Source organism: Pteropus vampyrus, unplaced genomic scaffold (genome assembly GCF_000151845.1).
Source record: "Pteropus vampyrus isolate Shadow unplaced genomic scaffold, Pvam_2.0 Scaffold103, whole genome shotgun sequence".
NCBI lineage: Eukaryota > Metazoa > Chordata > Mammalia > Chiroptera > Pteropodidae > Pteropus > Pteropus vampyrus.
The window spans coordinates 4985627-5001903 of record NW_011888884.1 but is presented as its reverse complement, the minus strand read 5'-3'; the positions used below and the strand labels follow the sequence as shown (position 1 = coordinate 5001903).

The window sequence follows — 16277 nt, the reverse complement described above, 5'->3', positions numbered from 1 at the left end:
ACGTTTGCCACTTTGTACTCTAAAACTTAATGTCAATGAGATTCAAAGGTGACGAGCAGGTACAGCAGGGCATTCTGCAGCCAGGGGTCTTAACTCTTGACAAGTTTCTTTTCTCCAACCTAATAAAGTCCTCTAAGGGCCTTCTCTATCACTCATTGTGTCTCCAATTGTGTCTTTTCTTCTCAAGAAAAAGGAAAAAAGGAAATGGGGTTGAATAGAGCTAGCATGATGGGAACAGAAGTCTCCTGAGTCTTACCCATATGGGGTATGATATGATTCCAAAAGGACCACAGAGCACAGAGATGGTGACCTCAACATGGCAGAATGGAGTGGAGACAGACAAACCATTCACAGTCAACAAGTCCTGACTCCCTGGACCCAGCACCAGCCCAGCACTGAGACTGCGACTCACCTTTTTCAGGTATGACACAGTGCTACTGCTATTTCTGCAGGAACTGAGGGAGGATTCCACGTCCTTCTTGACGAGGGTGAGGTAGTAGCCTGTTCCCAGCTGGTTCTTCAGAAACAGGGAGGAGCCCATACAGCACAGCTTCCCATGGGAAATGATGGCAATCCTGTCCCCCAGGATGTCTGCTTCATCCATGTGGTGAGTGGAGAGAATAATGGTGCGGCCTGCCAGGCACAAACGCAAGGACGTGGGACACGTGAGGCCTGTCAATTCTCACTGACTGCAGTGGCCAGAGCTAAAGATATTCTAGCAGAGGTAAGCATGGAAGAAAGACCTGCAAGCCTCGTGGCCATGACCTCCTAGGATGGCAAAGCTGTGAGTATAGCTATCATATCCTCATAAAAATAATAATGGGAACATTTATTTGGGAACTCACTACCTGCCAGGCAGTGTGTTGGGTGGTCTACATGCTTCTCATTTAACTTAATCCTCTATGAGGTAGGCACTACTATTATTACAGGTAAAGAAACTGAGGCAAGTTAAATGACATTTCCAAGGTCTCAGGGCCAGCCAGAGCGGGTTCCAAAACCCATACCTCATACTGTCACCAGAAGGTGGTAACTAACCTAAAATACTTTCAACACCTCTAAGCAGGCTGCCAATAGGGCTCCTGCACCTCCCCGACCCATTCACGTATTCGCCCACTCTTAGAACAATCATGAATTTAGTGCACCATGTTTGGGACAGAGATGAACAGAGACACAGCCTCTGCTCTCAGGAACCTCAGTCTATATAGGACACGGTTATAATACACATGAGTGAGTTCTTTGCTAGAAGTGACACTGGGGACCCAAAGATGTCCTTTATACCCATGTCCCTTCTTGCAGGTCCCTAAGTAGTGAAGCATAAACTTTAAATCTCTTGTAAACCAGGGCTCCTACATCCATACACAGGCAGGCATATAACTTTAAGAAAAAAAAAAATCTGCATTTTCCTTGAGAAGCAATTCTGTTGCTCTAGCAGGAACAGCCATTAACTACAGCCATACTTCTTGAGCCTCTCCCTCCCTGTCTCCCAGCCTATGACGCAGAAGAAAAGCACATCAGTTACCTTGTCGGTATTTTAGCAGGAGCTCCCATATTCCCCTGCGGGAGTAAGGATCAACGCCAGCTGTGGGCTCATCCAGAATGACAACCTTGGATCCACCCACAAAGGCCAAGGCCACAGATAGCTTTCTCTGCATTCCACCTATAAGAAAAAAGAGAGGATTGAGGACCAGCCTCAGACAGTGAGAAAGGCAGAAGTAGAGATAAATAAAGGGAGAGCCCACCGGGGGACAAGTCAAGGGCATGTTTCTGACCCCCCTCCCCTGGGAGGGGACCCTGGGGCAGCTATTGTTTTTCGTGTGTTCGTGTGTGTGTGTGTGTGTGTGTGTGTGTGAGAAGAAAAGGAAGGGCCAGGCCTCACCTGACAGCTGACTTGTTTTGCTTTTCAGCTTGCTGGGCGGCAAACCAACATCCAGGGCCATCTGCTCCATCTCTGCTTTCACATGCTTCTCTGAGAGTCCCTTTAGGCGGGCGTAGAACCAGATGTGTTCTTCCACAGTCAGCCTGGGGACAGAGGGGCAGGTTGGCCCTGGGCCCTGCAGTATGCACCAAAATATAGTGCCCCCTGACCCTGAACAGAAGAGAATGGGTGGGTACCTTTTTCTCTCCCTTTTTTTTTAAAAATTTTATCAATTCTTGAAAAATAATCTTCAGGAAAGATACAAGGGAGAACAGCAGTAAGCGACCACATGAGCTGCTTAAAAAGTCAAAGCTGAGATGGGGCAGGTCACTTCCAACCTGTTCCAAGCAGGCCCAGCCACCATGCATCAAGCAGTTAGTTACAAGTCCTCAAAGGGCCCCCTCCAAAACCCATTAACCAAGAACCTGGCTCAGCGTTAACTTGAATTTCAAAGGACCTCAGATCCGAAGAGAAGGGAGGATGCACTTTAGATAAAAGGAAATTGGGGCCCAGAGGGAAAAAGGCCTTGGCCAAGGTTATGAAGCCCAGGTCTTCCTCTGCTCCATCATGAGGGCTCCCTGGGGACCCTTACTTGCTGATGGGGTAACATGGCATCAGGGAGAGGTGGGGAGGGAGAAAGGATGGACCAGCCCTCCAGAATGACGATGAAAGCAAGCACCATTTCCCAAGTCCCCCATCCACTAGCTGGACTGATGTAACATCTCCCATCCAACAATTCACCTCCTACTTTTCCTAAAATCAAAGGACAACCAGGTCTCAATGTGTCCAGGGAAGTGAGGCAAGCTGCCCCTCAAAGAAGGTCAAACATTTAAGTCCTAGTCAGCCCGTGACTCACACGTCCAGAGAGGGTCTGTTCCTCAACACGCTGCTAGTACTCACATGTCAAACAGCACATTGTGCTGGGGACAGACTCCCAGGTTCTGCCGGATGGTGCTCATCTCAGAGCGAATGTCTTTTCCCAGGATGTAGGCGGTGCCCGAGGTAGGAGGAAACAACCCAGTCAGGATTGACCTGAGGACAAATATTTGAAAGTACAGGAGTCAGCATTAACTCTCTGCCTCCCAAAAATGCTCCATTCCAGTCTGCAAAGCCAGAGCAGACAAAGCAGAGGCATCGACCCCCCCACTCCCCGTTCCATCCTAATGACTCTAACACCCCCACAAAGCAAAGTCTTTGCTTTAGTCAATAACTAGGAGTGGGCCCATGTGTTGGAAAGACAATTTCAGTATGAGCATTTTTTAAATGAAGATTCCAATTTGCAATGAAAAGTACACTTTAAGACATACCCTTCTGTGACTAAGATCATGTCCACATAAAATGAACAAGAAATTATGCAAAGATAAAAATAATTTTTATGTCAAGTGGCAGGATTTTTGTATGCCTTTTTAAGATTTTCTGCAATGCTCATATATTGACTGTGCATTAAAAAAGATAAAGCAGGGAAGAAGGTCACCCCCAAAGATATAACCTTTGCAATGGTTTACGGACTACATTGAAAGCCAGAGACAAACTCTGCTGTTTCTATGGCCTGCGTGCCCTTCTGAATCTGTCACTATAAGGTTGTCGTAGGTCCCAGGGAAGGCAATCATATAGCCCGCTCCAAAATATCTAACCTTCCTTTCCACATTCTTGCCTCACAGTTCTGAGCAAACCAGCTCCAAAGAAGACCCTTTCTCAGAGTTGTCATAGCCTCAGGTTCCAAGAATGAGGCCAAATTCTGAGAACTGAATGGGGATGGTCATCAGAAGGTTCCCCTAGCCTGCCTTAGACTGAATATTAGCATTTGGAAAGCACTCTCATTATTAGATATTATTTTTACACTCATCGATCCCTGTGTTCTGCCCTTGCCCCAGTGACCAACACAATGTTCTTAGGTATAAATTTCTAACTGTGCTACAGAACCTTCCTGTGGCGATTCTGAGAGAGCCACACCCTCTTCTTACATGGTGGTGGTCTTCCCGGCTCCATTGTGACCCAGGAAAGAAGTGATCTGGCCCTCATAGAAATTCAGGGTCAGGCCATCGACGGCCACCTTCATGCCATCTCGGTAAACCTTCATGAGGTTCTGAATGGACACTCCCAGTTTCAGGTGGGTGGGTTCCTCCTCTATGCAGACTGTGAGAAAAGAGAAGACAGGAATGAACTCACAGAAAACAATGATGATTGGAGTGTAAAGACCTAGGGACTGTGCTTGTATGCTTGTACTTTTAGAACTGTCTTCTCTCCATGGCTACTTCTGGGTGCTCAGGAAGGCAGGCAAGCTACAAATATTTATTTAAGGCCTATTTGGGCACTGGTGTTGGTGAAGAGGATACAATGATAAAGGAGGATTCACAATCTACTGGGGGGAAAAGACTTGACAATCAATGAAAATACAGATGCTAAAAGCTGTTTACAAAACGCATCTAAAAATGCCGTGAAACTGTGGTACAGCCATCTTGTGGAATACTACTCGGCAATGAAAAAGACTGAACTATTGATACACATCACAAACTGAAAAGAACTCAAGGGAATTATGAGTGAACAAAAAAGCCAATCTCAAATAATTACATACTGCATGGTTCTGTTTATATAATATTATGGAAATAAAATTGTAGAAGAGAACAGGTTATTAGTTGACAAGTGTCAGGGATCGGGGAAGAAGAGCAGTAGCTATTAAGGGGTAGCATGAGGGAGTCTGTGGTGATGAAAAAGTTCTGCATCTTGGCTGAGCTAGCGATTAAATGAATCTATACCAATTATAAAACTGCACAGAAATAGACACACACACACACACACACACACACACACACACACACACACACACACACACAGAGTGCATGTAATACTGGTAAAATCTGAAGGTCTGTGAAATGCGCCAATGTCAATTTCATGGTTTTGATATTATACTATAGTTATATTAAATGTTACTATTGGAGGAAACTGGATGAGAGGTACAAGGGAATCCCCACCCCATACAATTTTTTGCAACTGCCTGTGAGTCTACAATTATTTTAAAATAAAAACAGGTTTTTTTTGTTGTTTTTTTGTTTTTGTTTTTGTTTCTTTAATGCTATGGAATCTCAGAGAAGGGAGTGACTGACTACTTGAGAAGCTAGGAAAGCTACTCAGGGGAAGGGATACTGAACTAGAGCTTGAAGAGTGAGTAGGAGTAGGAATTTAGAAGGCAGACAAGTTGGAGAGAGGGTTCTCCTAGGAGAGAAAACTACACACAGGGCATGAAGATGTGGAAGAACATGACATGTTCCCGTGAGCAGCTCTAGGTGACTGATACAGAAGCTGGGAGAGAGAAGACTGGGCAAGAAGAGCGGAAGAGCAGGAGAAGCAGCTGGAATGACAGGCAGGCAAGCACTGCGCGTAAGAAGTCTAGTGTACCATACTAAGGGACGTCACGCTTTACCACTGGTGACTCGGGAAAGGGCACAGAAGAGATCAGAAGACAGACTTATTAACCACTTAGAAAGCCATGCTGAACACAAAGAGAGAATATCCCTCCAAGAACCTGAGCAAAGAACCCAGAAGGCAGCACCTTTGCTGAACTGTAGGCCTCTCTACCTGCCAGTCAGGAGCCGGAGAGGATTAGGGCTCTGGATAATGAAGGGTAAGAACACTGAGAAGCACAAGTCGAGCTCTGTGGCAGCCACTTGGTGTCAGCCTACACCAGTTCATACATCACCATGACAGCGCAGGCAGAAAGGTTATGGTTCGACAATCACAGTTTTCTTTATCTCTTCCCTCTAGCTATTAGAATAGCATGAAAAGTAGGGGGACGGAGCTGGTAGTGAAAATATAAAGATCTGGAGTCACCTTCTAAGAAGCCAAGAAAACCAAACATCCTTCAGGGACTCAGATGGTGACTCCCTAATGAGTCAACAGCACTGGACATCATGGATGTCAGCATGGGAGAATATGGAAAGGGAAACTGCATGTGATTTCTCCATCCCTGGAGTGGTTTTAGACCCTTGCCCCCGCAGTCGGTGGGGGCAGCGGTACTTACTTTCTGATACTCCCTTCTGGCTGGAACCAGGATGGCTCTTCTCATCACTTTCCTCCCCTAGCCAGTAGGACTTGGTGCAAGGGAAATACCAGGGCCTGGGAATTCCATAGTGGCCTGAAAGCAAAGCACAGGTGTGGGTCAAGCTCGGCCACATCCTAGCATCCTTGAGGTATCCTAGCCAGACCCACTCTCTCTTTGACACAGCTTCTGGAGATGGGACAGACTGGGGTAGGAGTGAGGTAGGAGAAAGCTAACATTCACTGAGACCTACTACATATGACAGAAGTTCTGCACCTCTCTGAATCCTCCCTACCCTATGAAGCAGGTATCATCTCCATCTTAGAGATTAAGAAACTGAGGGATAAGTAGTCTATCACTCAACCAGTAAGTGGAGGACTCAGAATGTGAATCCAGATCTATATGATACAAAATTGCATATTCAATGCAGGAAGTTCAGGTAGGGGAAATAAACATTTCATGTACGCATACCCCCTTAGAAGAAAATTAGAAGGTGAACCAGAAAGAGTTAAACCTTGCTCAGAGTTTGATCTTACATGAAAATGTATCCAAGGCAGGTCTTGGTCAGGCGATTTATTAAGGGAAGTATCAAATGAATTTTTATGAAAACTAATTTGATCAAATCACAAGCAAGGGCTTATGGCCAATATACTTATTATTTACAAACTGTACTCAGGAAACAGAACATCCACCAGTGGTAATTCTGAGGATACAGAATTAGAGAACTGGGTCAGCACAGGGCAGAATCTCCTGTGACAGCTGACCCAGTATAACCCAACACAGTCCACTCTAAGCACCAGCACTTACCGGCTGGGTGGCCACAGGCAAACTGCTTAACTTCTTTGAGCTATATAGTTCTCTCATTTGCAAAAACTGGTTATAACAGTAACTCCTTAAGAGTCGTCTTATAAAGATTAAATGAATCAAAGTATATGAAACACTTTGCACAGCATCTGGCACACAGTGCTCAAGAAATAAGAGCTGTATCAGTGGTAAAAGTTATACTTTTAGCATCATCTTCTTCTCCTTGGTTTATGTGTTTGCCAAGATCCAAAGCCCTAGCCACGTTCTAAGGGGCCCCAGGCCCTGCAGAAATTCCAGCAAAAAAGAGAGAAAAGCTCTGCAGCTAAAAATCACATTTCCCTAGCAGCTGGCTAAAGCAATAGGGAAGCTCAGTGTACCTGGGAAAACGGCCTCGATGTACCACGTCATCACACCATAGAGGAAGGTGTCAAAGAGCATCATGGAGACCGAGGTGGTCAGGCTGAAGCCATCTTCCTCCACAGGGCTCTTAAAGAGGTTGTCCCACTGCACCCCAATGCCCTGCTCCTCAAACAGGGCAAAGTACTCACAGCCAAACCCAAAAGCCACAGGAGACAGCAGGCTCTGAGAGAAAAAGGCAAAAGTCACTTATCCATCTCCTTGTCTCTCTCATTTTTCTAACACTTCTAATGTAAATTTCACCTGGAGAAATTTGAATTTTCAAAATGGATCAATTACAAGACGTGGAAAAAGTCACCTAGAGACTCCCTGTGGGGAGTGGGCTCCTTGGTAGCATATAAAATGATTCTATTTATAACTACTCATTATGCACACACATTTCAGATATGTATGTATGTATGATGCAGTGTAAAATTTTTAGAATTTTACGCTTCCAGAGACGCCCCAAGGGCTCAAGAATCCTGTGCCCTACATACACACTTATACATTCATCAAGGTCCCCTCAAGCCACCTGCTCAGCTGGTGATGGCTTGTGTCAGAGCTGTCTGGGCTGCTGATGTCTAGGGAGTCCAGACTAAGGCACCTGGAGCACCCTGAGAGTGACTCTTTCCTTATAAGTGACCCAAGGGACAGCTGGCAACTCGCTTTTATATAAGGACCCCTCCTCCTACGTACAAGGAAAGGAAGTGCCGAAGTCGGGGATCTGTGGGGAGATGGGGCATCGATCTGCTCCTCGGTCTTTTTCAGTTCAGAAAGTATTACTCAAGTGAAAGTCCAAACTGGACACAAGGAAGACAAAGGTCAAGAAGGAGCCATCTGTGACCTTAAGAGCTTTCAGTTCTAACTGTGGCTGTGACTTTATGGTGAGCTTAAGATGATGGTCCATGGAGGTGGAGTTGGCATCTCCTGTCTAAAGGTATTCCTCAATGTCATATACTCCCACACCTGGGTTTATGGTACAGTCTGGCTGTACCATAAAAAATTCCATTTGATTCCATTCAACCATGATTCACTGAGACGACTAAAGATAAACAATTTAATAAGACACAACCCCTGCCCTCAAGAAGCTCAGAATCTAGAACTGAAGTTCAAATCCCATTGCAAAGAGACTCAACTCCTGTTCTCAGCTTGGACTGCAATAAGGAGGTGAGACACCAGGGGTGGCTGTGACGGCAGCTCCTGCGGAAGGACAGAGTTACTCACTGCGAAGATCTTGAGTGTGAAGCCCATGTAGTCTTGCCACGCCACACATAGGACGTAGGGCAGGTACAGCGTGAAGTAGATGATGCCCCCGCAGGCTGCTGCCAGGTTGGCTCTGGAGAAGAGCGTGCTGATCAGGAAGCACTGCAGGATGGTCACCATGGCAAACACAGACAGAAAGACAAACACCACGCTGGGGTCACTGTAGGGCAGCAGGTTTCCTAACTGGGAAAGAAGAGAGCCAGTAAATGTGCTGCTTCGACAAGCAAGAACATCCTTGCAGGATCTAGGGGAAGCAGCCAGGGCTTGTTCTTATTCGTCTCAGAGATAATATAGAACAGTGATGTTCATTTGTCTGAAGCCTAGAGGAAGGGAAATGACTAGCCCAAGACCACACAGCACAACAGTGGTAGAGTCAGGAAGAGAACAGAGACCAGGGCTGATATTCATTGAGGTTCCTCACAACAGACAATTCTGTTCTTTGTTCCTCCTAGAAATAATATTACCTGGTTTCTCCTTTTGTAAGGACTATGACTCTCGGCACCAAGAAGGAGTTGAGAGACACAACCCACATGACTTCTCCCTCCAAAAGCCAAGGAAAATGGCCAGGTAATCTTAATACCCCCTCAATAATCTGTGGAATCTGCATTCCCACAAATATATAAACTCTTGTGGACTTTTATCTCTAGTAGCTGGGTATATTGGAGCAGGACCTGCCAGTATGTAGTTGTCCCAGAGCAGCTGTCACACAGCTGCCACAAGACACCCCATACCACCACAGAGCTGAGTCCCTGAAGTTAGATATCAGAGTGTGAATGGGGTATGAGTTTAGCAAGAACTACTCTGCCAAACTGCCAGATGACCTCAGCAAAGTCCTTAACCTTACTTGGGCTCATTTCCTTCTACATTAAATGGGTTATTTAGTACGGATACAATAAGACAGTATGTATGATGTGCTTTAAACAGTGCTTGATAATCAATAAGCACTTATTTGTAATAAACAGTAACTAGAATTAAATGTTGGTTCCTATCCCATTGCATTCCCCCTTCTTTAAAAAATTTTTGTATGATGCATTGTTAGATGAAATGACAATGGAGAAATAAAATTGGCATGTCAACTTATTAATGTGTGTGGTTGACACAGAACCACACTGTCCAGTCCCCTTCTGGGGGAATCTGTTGTCCAGCTGTCAGCAGACAGCCTACAGGTATCAACTCCTCTGGGTTACTCACTGCTACTGATAGCTACCTGGCCTTGGGGGACATACACTTTCGGTGACTGACTGGTGGGCCTGCGGCATGGATGTCAGAGAGGGAGGCCTTGGGGGAACCTAACAGGCTGGACATTTCAGCTCAATGAGGGACAATTTCAACAAGCTATATATGATGCAGAGTGCCCACGGGGTTGGTCCTACACTGCAGTTCATCTCCTCCCTCTGGTCAATCCTGCATCCTCCCCATTCCTTCCACAGATGGTGATCCCTAATAAATACTATATGTCAAACTCTGTTTCAGCTTCTGCTTCCAGAAAACCTAACCTGCAACAATATATACCCTTTAATTTCTAGGTATTCCACAAGAATTACCACCCAGTATATGTAAGGCGATGAATAGCTCTTAGATGTCCCCATGGACCTCAGCCAAGGAGATAGACTGGCACAGTTAAGTGTGCTTACCTGGGGAGTGGGAGCCCTAGGTCTTAGTCCTGTTTAGCTGCTAACTAGCTAGGCTAACCTTGGGGAAGTCACTGTCCCTCTCTGGGCCTCACTCTCTCCAACTCTAAAATGAGAGCATTGTAAGAGATGACCTGTAAGACCCACTCCCTCCAAAAGAATCTTTGCTTTTCTCCTCAAACTGCCCTTGTCGGTCTGCTCAGGAGTTCCCAGCAGGGAGAGGCCGGGGAGGCAGTCTTACTTTCAGGATGACCACCAGCAAGCCGGCGCTCACGAGCAGAGGGATGAGGCTACTGATGAACCAGCTGAACCAGAGGATGCTATTGTCCAGGCCCATGATGCGCATGGTCTCCTTCAGCCGGGCCTCCTTCTCATACACGATGCCCTTGATGATCACAGCCACAGAGTAAATCCAGGCCAGAGTCATGAAGAGGGGCATGGACCGGCTCATCACTCTCAGGAAGCTGGAGGCCCCAGGGAAGGGAAGAGAGACAATTAAAGACCAGTGTGAGGCAGATGCCTGGGCCAACACCTCTGGGCCTATGTGCAAGAGATGGGCAAGCCCTCTGGACTCTGAAACGTACCGGTTCTCTTTTCAACTGCTTCATGAGTAGTGCAATGTAGTAATAAAAATTAGACTAACACAGTATTGCCAAAATAAACTTCTTTGGGGACCCGCTTTAGTAACTAGGTAACTGTGGATGTCATTAAGCTAAATGTGGGTGACTTTAAAGTACCAAAACAGAAAAATCATGAAAAACCATGAAAATTCAAAATCTCCAAGGTCATCTCAACTCACTATTGACTTGTATAACCGTTATGACAGATAGTGCAGAAATACACATCAAGCAGCTCTCGTCAGTAATATTTCAGATTCCAAAGTAGAACAGGAAATGCAGTGAAGTAAAAAGGACACAGCATCTGGACCCTAAAACTCAAGGTTCGAGGTCCAGTTTTAACACTTAGGTATTTTCTACTATGTGACAACAGGTAAAGACTCTTAAATGCTTTGAACTCTCATCATGTCCTCATCTTAAGACACCCTTTCTAGAGAAAATCTTGGCTTATGGGGTCATTGGAAAAGTCTTGCTTTAGAAAACTCTGGCTAATCTTTCTGAAGGTGATAATTCTAGGTGACATCAAAAAGCTAGAGCTGAGCCACACAAGGAAATAGACTTTTCCAAGCAAAGCAGAGAGCAGATGGGAGGAGAGTCACCCTCCCATTTGGATTGTTTTATTTGGATTGTCTCAAATTGTGGTTTCCACTTATAGAGAGGAAGTAGACAAATTTACATGAAGTCAGCTTTCATAGGTCTAGAACACTGTTTCTGTGTTTGGGGAATGTGTGTATGCTGACATGTGTTTGTCATGACATATTTTAAATTTACACATTGAGCAAATTTTAACCAAAAGGGTAGAGCGTAGAAAATAAAAGTTCTGGTAACCATGGGTGAGAAAGGAAGGAGGGCTGCCAACGTGTGCACGTGTGTGTCTCTGATGTGGCTCAGACTGTCAACTACTTACATCTGGCATCTTAATTTCTGAAATCTTCACAGAATTTCAAAACTAATTTTAACTAGAATCAACATGCATGTAAAAAAAATTGAAATCAAAGCATTCTGTCTCCTCTCTTGGTGTGTGTGCACATGCATTGTGTGCATGTGTCTATGCTCCACTTGGGGACAGTGTTAACTGGTTAAATAAAGATGGTGGCTCACTGGTAACTTACATGTCATCAACATAGCAGGGGTAGGGCATCTGTTGCACATAGACACCAGTTTTCTTCTCGGAGCCCGTCAGCACCCTGATGATTGCCTGCTCCACCAAATCCTGCAAGTAGGCGAAGCCCCCCCAGACATATCGCATGTCCTCAAAGGGGTCAGCCCGAGGACCAGGGTCCCAGTACCTAAAACCAAACCACAGGTAACCAGATAGTCTTTAGAACCAAACAGTAAAAAAATCCAATCACCCTCAATCCCATCATCATTACAGAGTCACTGTTTTTATTTTTGCATCCTACCTGTGCACATATTTTTTAATAGATTTAATCGGAATGAGCACATCACTTATTAGTTTGTTTTTTCCCCTCCATTGGATACCTAACATTATATCAAGTAGACATACCAAAACTTACCAACCACTCCCTTTTATATTGATAGCTCCTTTTTGTAAAAATGCCAGCACAGGGAACCTAAAGTCTTTTTTCCTTTTCTTTCTTTTCTGTTGATTAATTCCTTGGGATTAATTCTCTTGAGTTGCAATGCTAAAAGATAGTGATATTTCACCGAAATCATGCCATCTATTTGAGTTTCTACCAAATTATCCCATAAAATTAAGTACCTCTAGTCATCTTAGCTGCTCTTGATTCCCCAAGGCTGCTTGGCATGATGGAATTCAGCTTACCCATCCTTGATCTTATTTGTCCTCTCCACATTGTCAATGTCCATTCGGATCTTGTACTTGACATGATGGGGCAGCTCGACACTGCCGGGAGTAATTCCGGTGAACACGATACCAGCCCAGAACTTCCTCTCATCCAGCAGCTCCATGGATTTGTTGATAAGCCTAGCTTCTGTTGCTATTGGTTCCAGCTTGTTCAGGTTGACACACTGAAGGAAGAATAGCTGTCATGAGAACTCTGGTGGCCAGAAAAACAAGCAGTACAACCAAGACCCTACCCGAAGAGGGAAGTACTGTGTGGCTTTTTTATCCTCACTCTGTAAGTCTTCTCTAAAGTCGTTTTCCAATATTCAACCAAAAATGGATATTTTTTTAAACTGAAATTTAAAGATAAGTTACTTACATTGATTTCTGTGGTGAGAAAGAGGTTGGAACAATGATCATACCCCTCCTTTTTATCAGCAATTTTGAGTCATTTACAACTAAGTAAATAAATAAACAGATCCCCACCCCCGAAAAAAAAGTCTTTTATTTGTCCCTGTTAAGTGACATAATTTTTAAGAATAAATTTTTAAATGTAATTTGTCCTATTAGATTTTAAATAAATTTCATAAATAATGCCCTTAAGGGACTGCTTTGTTGCAATTAGGTATTAGGATATCAAAACACTGAAAAACCTAGAAGACAAGGGATAGAAACATCCTTGAGTCTGACAGAATAAAGCTAGAGTTAGGTTTGTTTATTTACTCATTGAACTATCATTTATTGAGTGCCTTTTGCACATCAAGCCCTGTGTTAGGTTTCAGGAATATTCCTGTAAATAAAACTGGACATTATTTCTAAACATTCCTCCAATGTGACTTATTGCATCATTTCAGAAGAAAAGCCATAGCCTTTTCCAAATGAGCCATAGAATAGATCCTCACCTCCATGAAGCGAGCTATGGTCTGGACTGCCCGGTTGCTCTCATTGAAAGCCTCTCTCCAGGTATACACAGAGCCATTAGCTGACTGGACATCCTCTGGATGCTTGGCCAGAAATGCCATGATATCTTTGGCTGTCCAATCTAAGCCAGACAATTGCTGTTCCCAAAAGTGATCATTGCCTCTGCTGTTCAAGAGTGTCTGCCATGACAAAGAGAAAGCATACATAGTAAACACCACCTAAGTCTTGACAAGAACAAATGATTTACAAAATCCTTCACATATATTGTCTCTTTTGTTTTTCATCCTCATAGAAAACTATTGAGGTAAATAACAGTGTCCCCATTTACCAGATGAGAATATTGGGGCTGAAAAATAAAAGAATACGATTTTAACCAAGGCTGAATCACATTGCTCATGGGCTTGGAGCTGAGGTTCAAAGTCAAACCAGTCTGAATCCAGAGTCTAAGTTTTTCACTGTACCAAACAGGATAGCTCAACAGTATTAACTACAGTAACAACAGTGATTGTGCTTACTCTGTACAATTACTATACTGATTTATTTCTATGCTTTATCTCATGCAACTCCATAAGGAAGATATTTTTAAGAGTTCCCATTTTACAGATAGGAAAACTGACCATCAGAGAGGTCAAGTCCCTACCATAAGTTCACATGGCTAGTAAGCAGCAAAGCCAGAATATGAAACATGGGCTCTCTGATTCTACTGCCCCATCCCACTGCATTGTACTGCCTTCCTTTTTTGAGAACCAGGCTGATGACTCCTCATAAAGACCCTGGGTCTAGACTGAATGAAGACAAACCCACTTTTGCTGTTTCGTTAATAATGCTGCTATTAAACCAAGTAAAATATGACCTTTCCCCATTGTAGGACACATGGGTCATGATGCAAAAGAGGCCTGTCTCCATTTCTTGTTCTCTGGTTGGTTCTTCCATGTAAATCATTATGGAAGAGAAGGACACCCCAGTCTGGTGCTCAACCAATGGGTCCAGAGGGCTGGGGCAGAGGCCTGCACAGATGTGCTGCCAAAAACAGGGGTCAGCTTCAAACTCAGCTCATGGAACAGAAGGAGCTACAAATCCTGTCACAGCTTTGAGAAGGAAGATGAAACTCTGGCTCTACTGAAATGGAGACTCTAAGGAGCCAAATACTGCTACTTTTTAAATCAGTCTTATTTCCACTAACATTATAAGCTTTTTTCTCCAGGTGGCTTCATATTTATTATTTTAATGGAAGCATAATGATTTTATAGAATAGATATACTATAATTTCATTAATTATTCTCATACTGCTAAGCATTTATCCTATTTCTAATTTCTCGCAATAACAATTGTGATAGCAATAACATTTTCTCTCATTCAGAGGCTTCTTTCTTTAAAATTATTTCTGTAAGATACATCCCTGAGGGTGTGTAGAATGGAGGCACATAGGATAGCACATTTTTAATGGATCTTGCAATTTTCATCCCAAATTGCTTTCCAATAGCGAAAAACTATTTATACTGTTATCAGTAAGATATGTACTTTTGTTAACACAAATAGTTACAAAATTGTACCTTTACCAAAGTTCACAGGGGTTTGGGTTAGCAATTCTCAAATGACTTTATTTGCAGACTTGAACTGAACAAAGAAGAGATGAGTAAAGACATGTGGCATTTAGGGTGACACCTGCCCTGTCTGGTGTGGCTTCAGAGCAATATGGCCAAGGAAGCAAGATAAGAGAGATGTGTCCGGTGAAAGCCTGATCACATGGCTATTCTAGGGTACTTGAGGGGACCAGGAGACCTAAGGTCACCCTTAGGAGTGCTAGCCAGAAAAAAAAGCCAGGCCTTGAAATGAAGGAGGCAAAGAGCAGCTGGAAAACAGAACAGTTTAGTATCAGTGGGTTCCACGATGCAACGGAGAAGTGACTCTATATCTGTGGGGTGATGCAACAGCTGTAGACAGAGCCACAGGCGGCAGAAAGGTAAGAGTTATCACAAGTAGAATGGTGGTTGCCAGAAGCTGGGGGTGGGGGAAATGGGGAGCTCAAAGCATACAAAGTTTCAAGTATGCAATCTAAATAAGTTCTAAATAAGTTCAAAAGTATAGCATGGTGACTATAGCTAACAATACTGTATACCTGAAATTTGCTAAGAGGTAACTATGTGAGATAATGTGTATGTTAACTAGCTTGATTATGGTGATGATTTTACAATGTATATGTATATTGAAACATCAAATTGTACACTTTAAATATATACAATCTTTATTTTTCAATTATACCCCAATAAAACTGAAAGAGGGAGAGGAGAGGGGAAAGAAGGGGAGAGGAGTAAAGAAAAGAGAGAAAAGAGAAGAAAAGAAAAAGAAAAGAAAAAAATGAAATTACTCCAGCAGAAGCAGAAGCCTCAGGCATCACCTCATGTACCAGATGTGAAAATGCAGAGGGTGACCAGGACTGAGAAGCCCGAGTTTGTGGCATTAAATAAATACTCCTTAAGAGAGAAAGGAAAGTTAGAGGAGGCTTCTTCAAGTTACACCCACAGGCCGATGAGTCCCTAGTCAGTGTCTCTAGCCTAAAACAGCCCCCCTTCTCCCAGCCCCCAGTGTCCATAAGCCTATTAGACATCCCCATTATCCACCATCCAGAAATCAAGAATCATCCCAATGCTTCCCTCTCTTTCTCCCCTCCACAATCAAGCAGTCATCAGGCTTCACTTCCTGCCAGTGCCTTGATCACCCACTTGGATAATCTCCACCCTGGTCTCTGCCTTCTATCTTCCCCTTCCTTCAATCCACCTGTCATTATCAAATATGTTTATATCTCCCCTTGCTTAAAAGCTTCCCCCAGAGCTTAAACTAAAGGTCCTTGACACACAGCCCTTCCAAACCACAGCTCCTACACTTC

General features: G+C 43.9%; 1 protein-coding gene across 8 annotated transcripts in view; it reads right to left on the bottom strand.

The window, feature by feature from the left end:
* ABCA1 (ATP binding cassette subfamily A member 1) overlaps positions 1-16277 on the bottom strand; it is a 120985-nt gene that overhangs the window by 33148 nt on the left and 71560 nt on the right. For all 8 annotated transcript variants that reach the window (XM_023533491.1, XM_023533493.1, XM_023533494.1 and 5 more), the window contains 12 exons: positions 13372-13569; positions 12449-12654; positions 11775-11951; positions 10287-10509; positions 8376-8597; positions 7133-7337; positions 5934-6047; positions 3880-4051; positions 2816-2947; positions 1877-2019; positions 1520-1657; positions 413-633 (listed from right to left, as the gene is read on the bottom strand). In XM_023533491.1, coding sequence (XP_023389259.1) covers positions 413-633; positions 1520-1657; positions 1877-2019; positions 2816-2947; positions 3880-4051; positions 5934-6047; positions 7133-7337; positions 8376-8597; positions 10287-10509; positions 11775-11951; positions 12449-12654; positions 13372-13569 — 2151 coding nt within the window. The remainder of the gene's footprint in view (positions 1-412; positions 634-1519; positions 1658-1876; positions 2020-2815; positions 2948-3879; positions 4052-5933; positions 6048-7132; positions 7338-8375; positions 8598-10286; positions 10510-11774; positions 11952-12448; positions 12655-13371; positions 13570-16277) is intronic.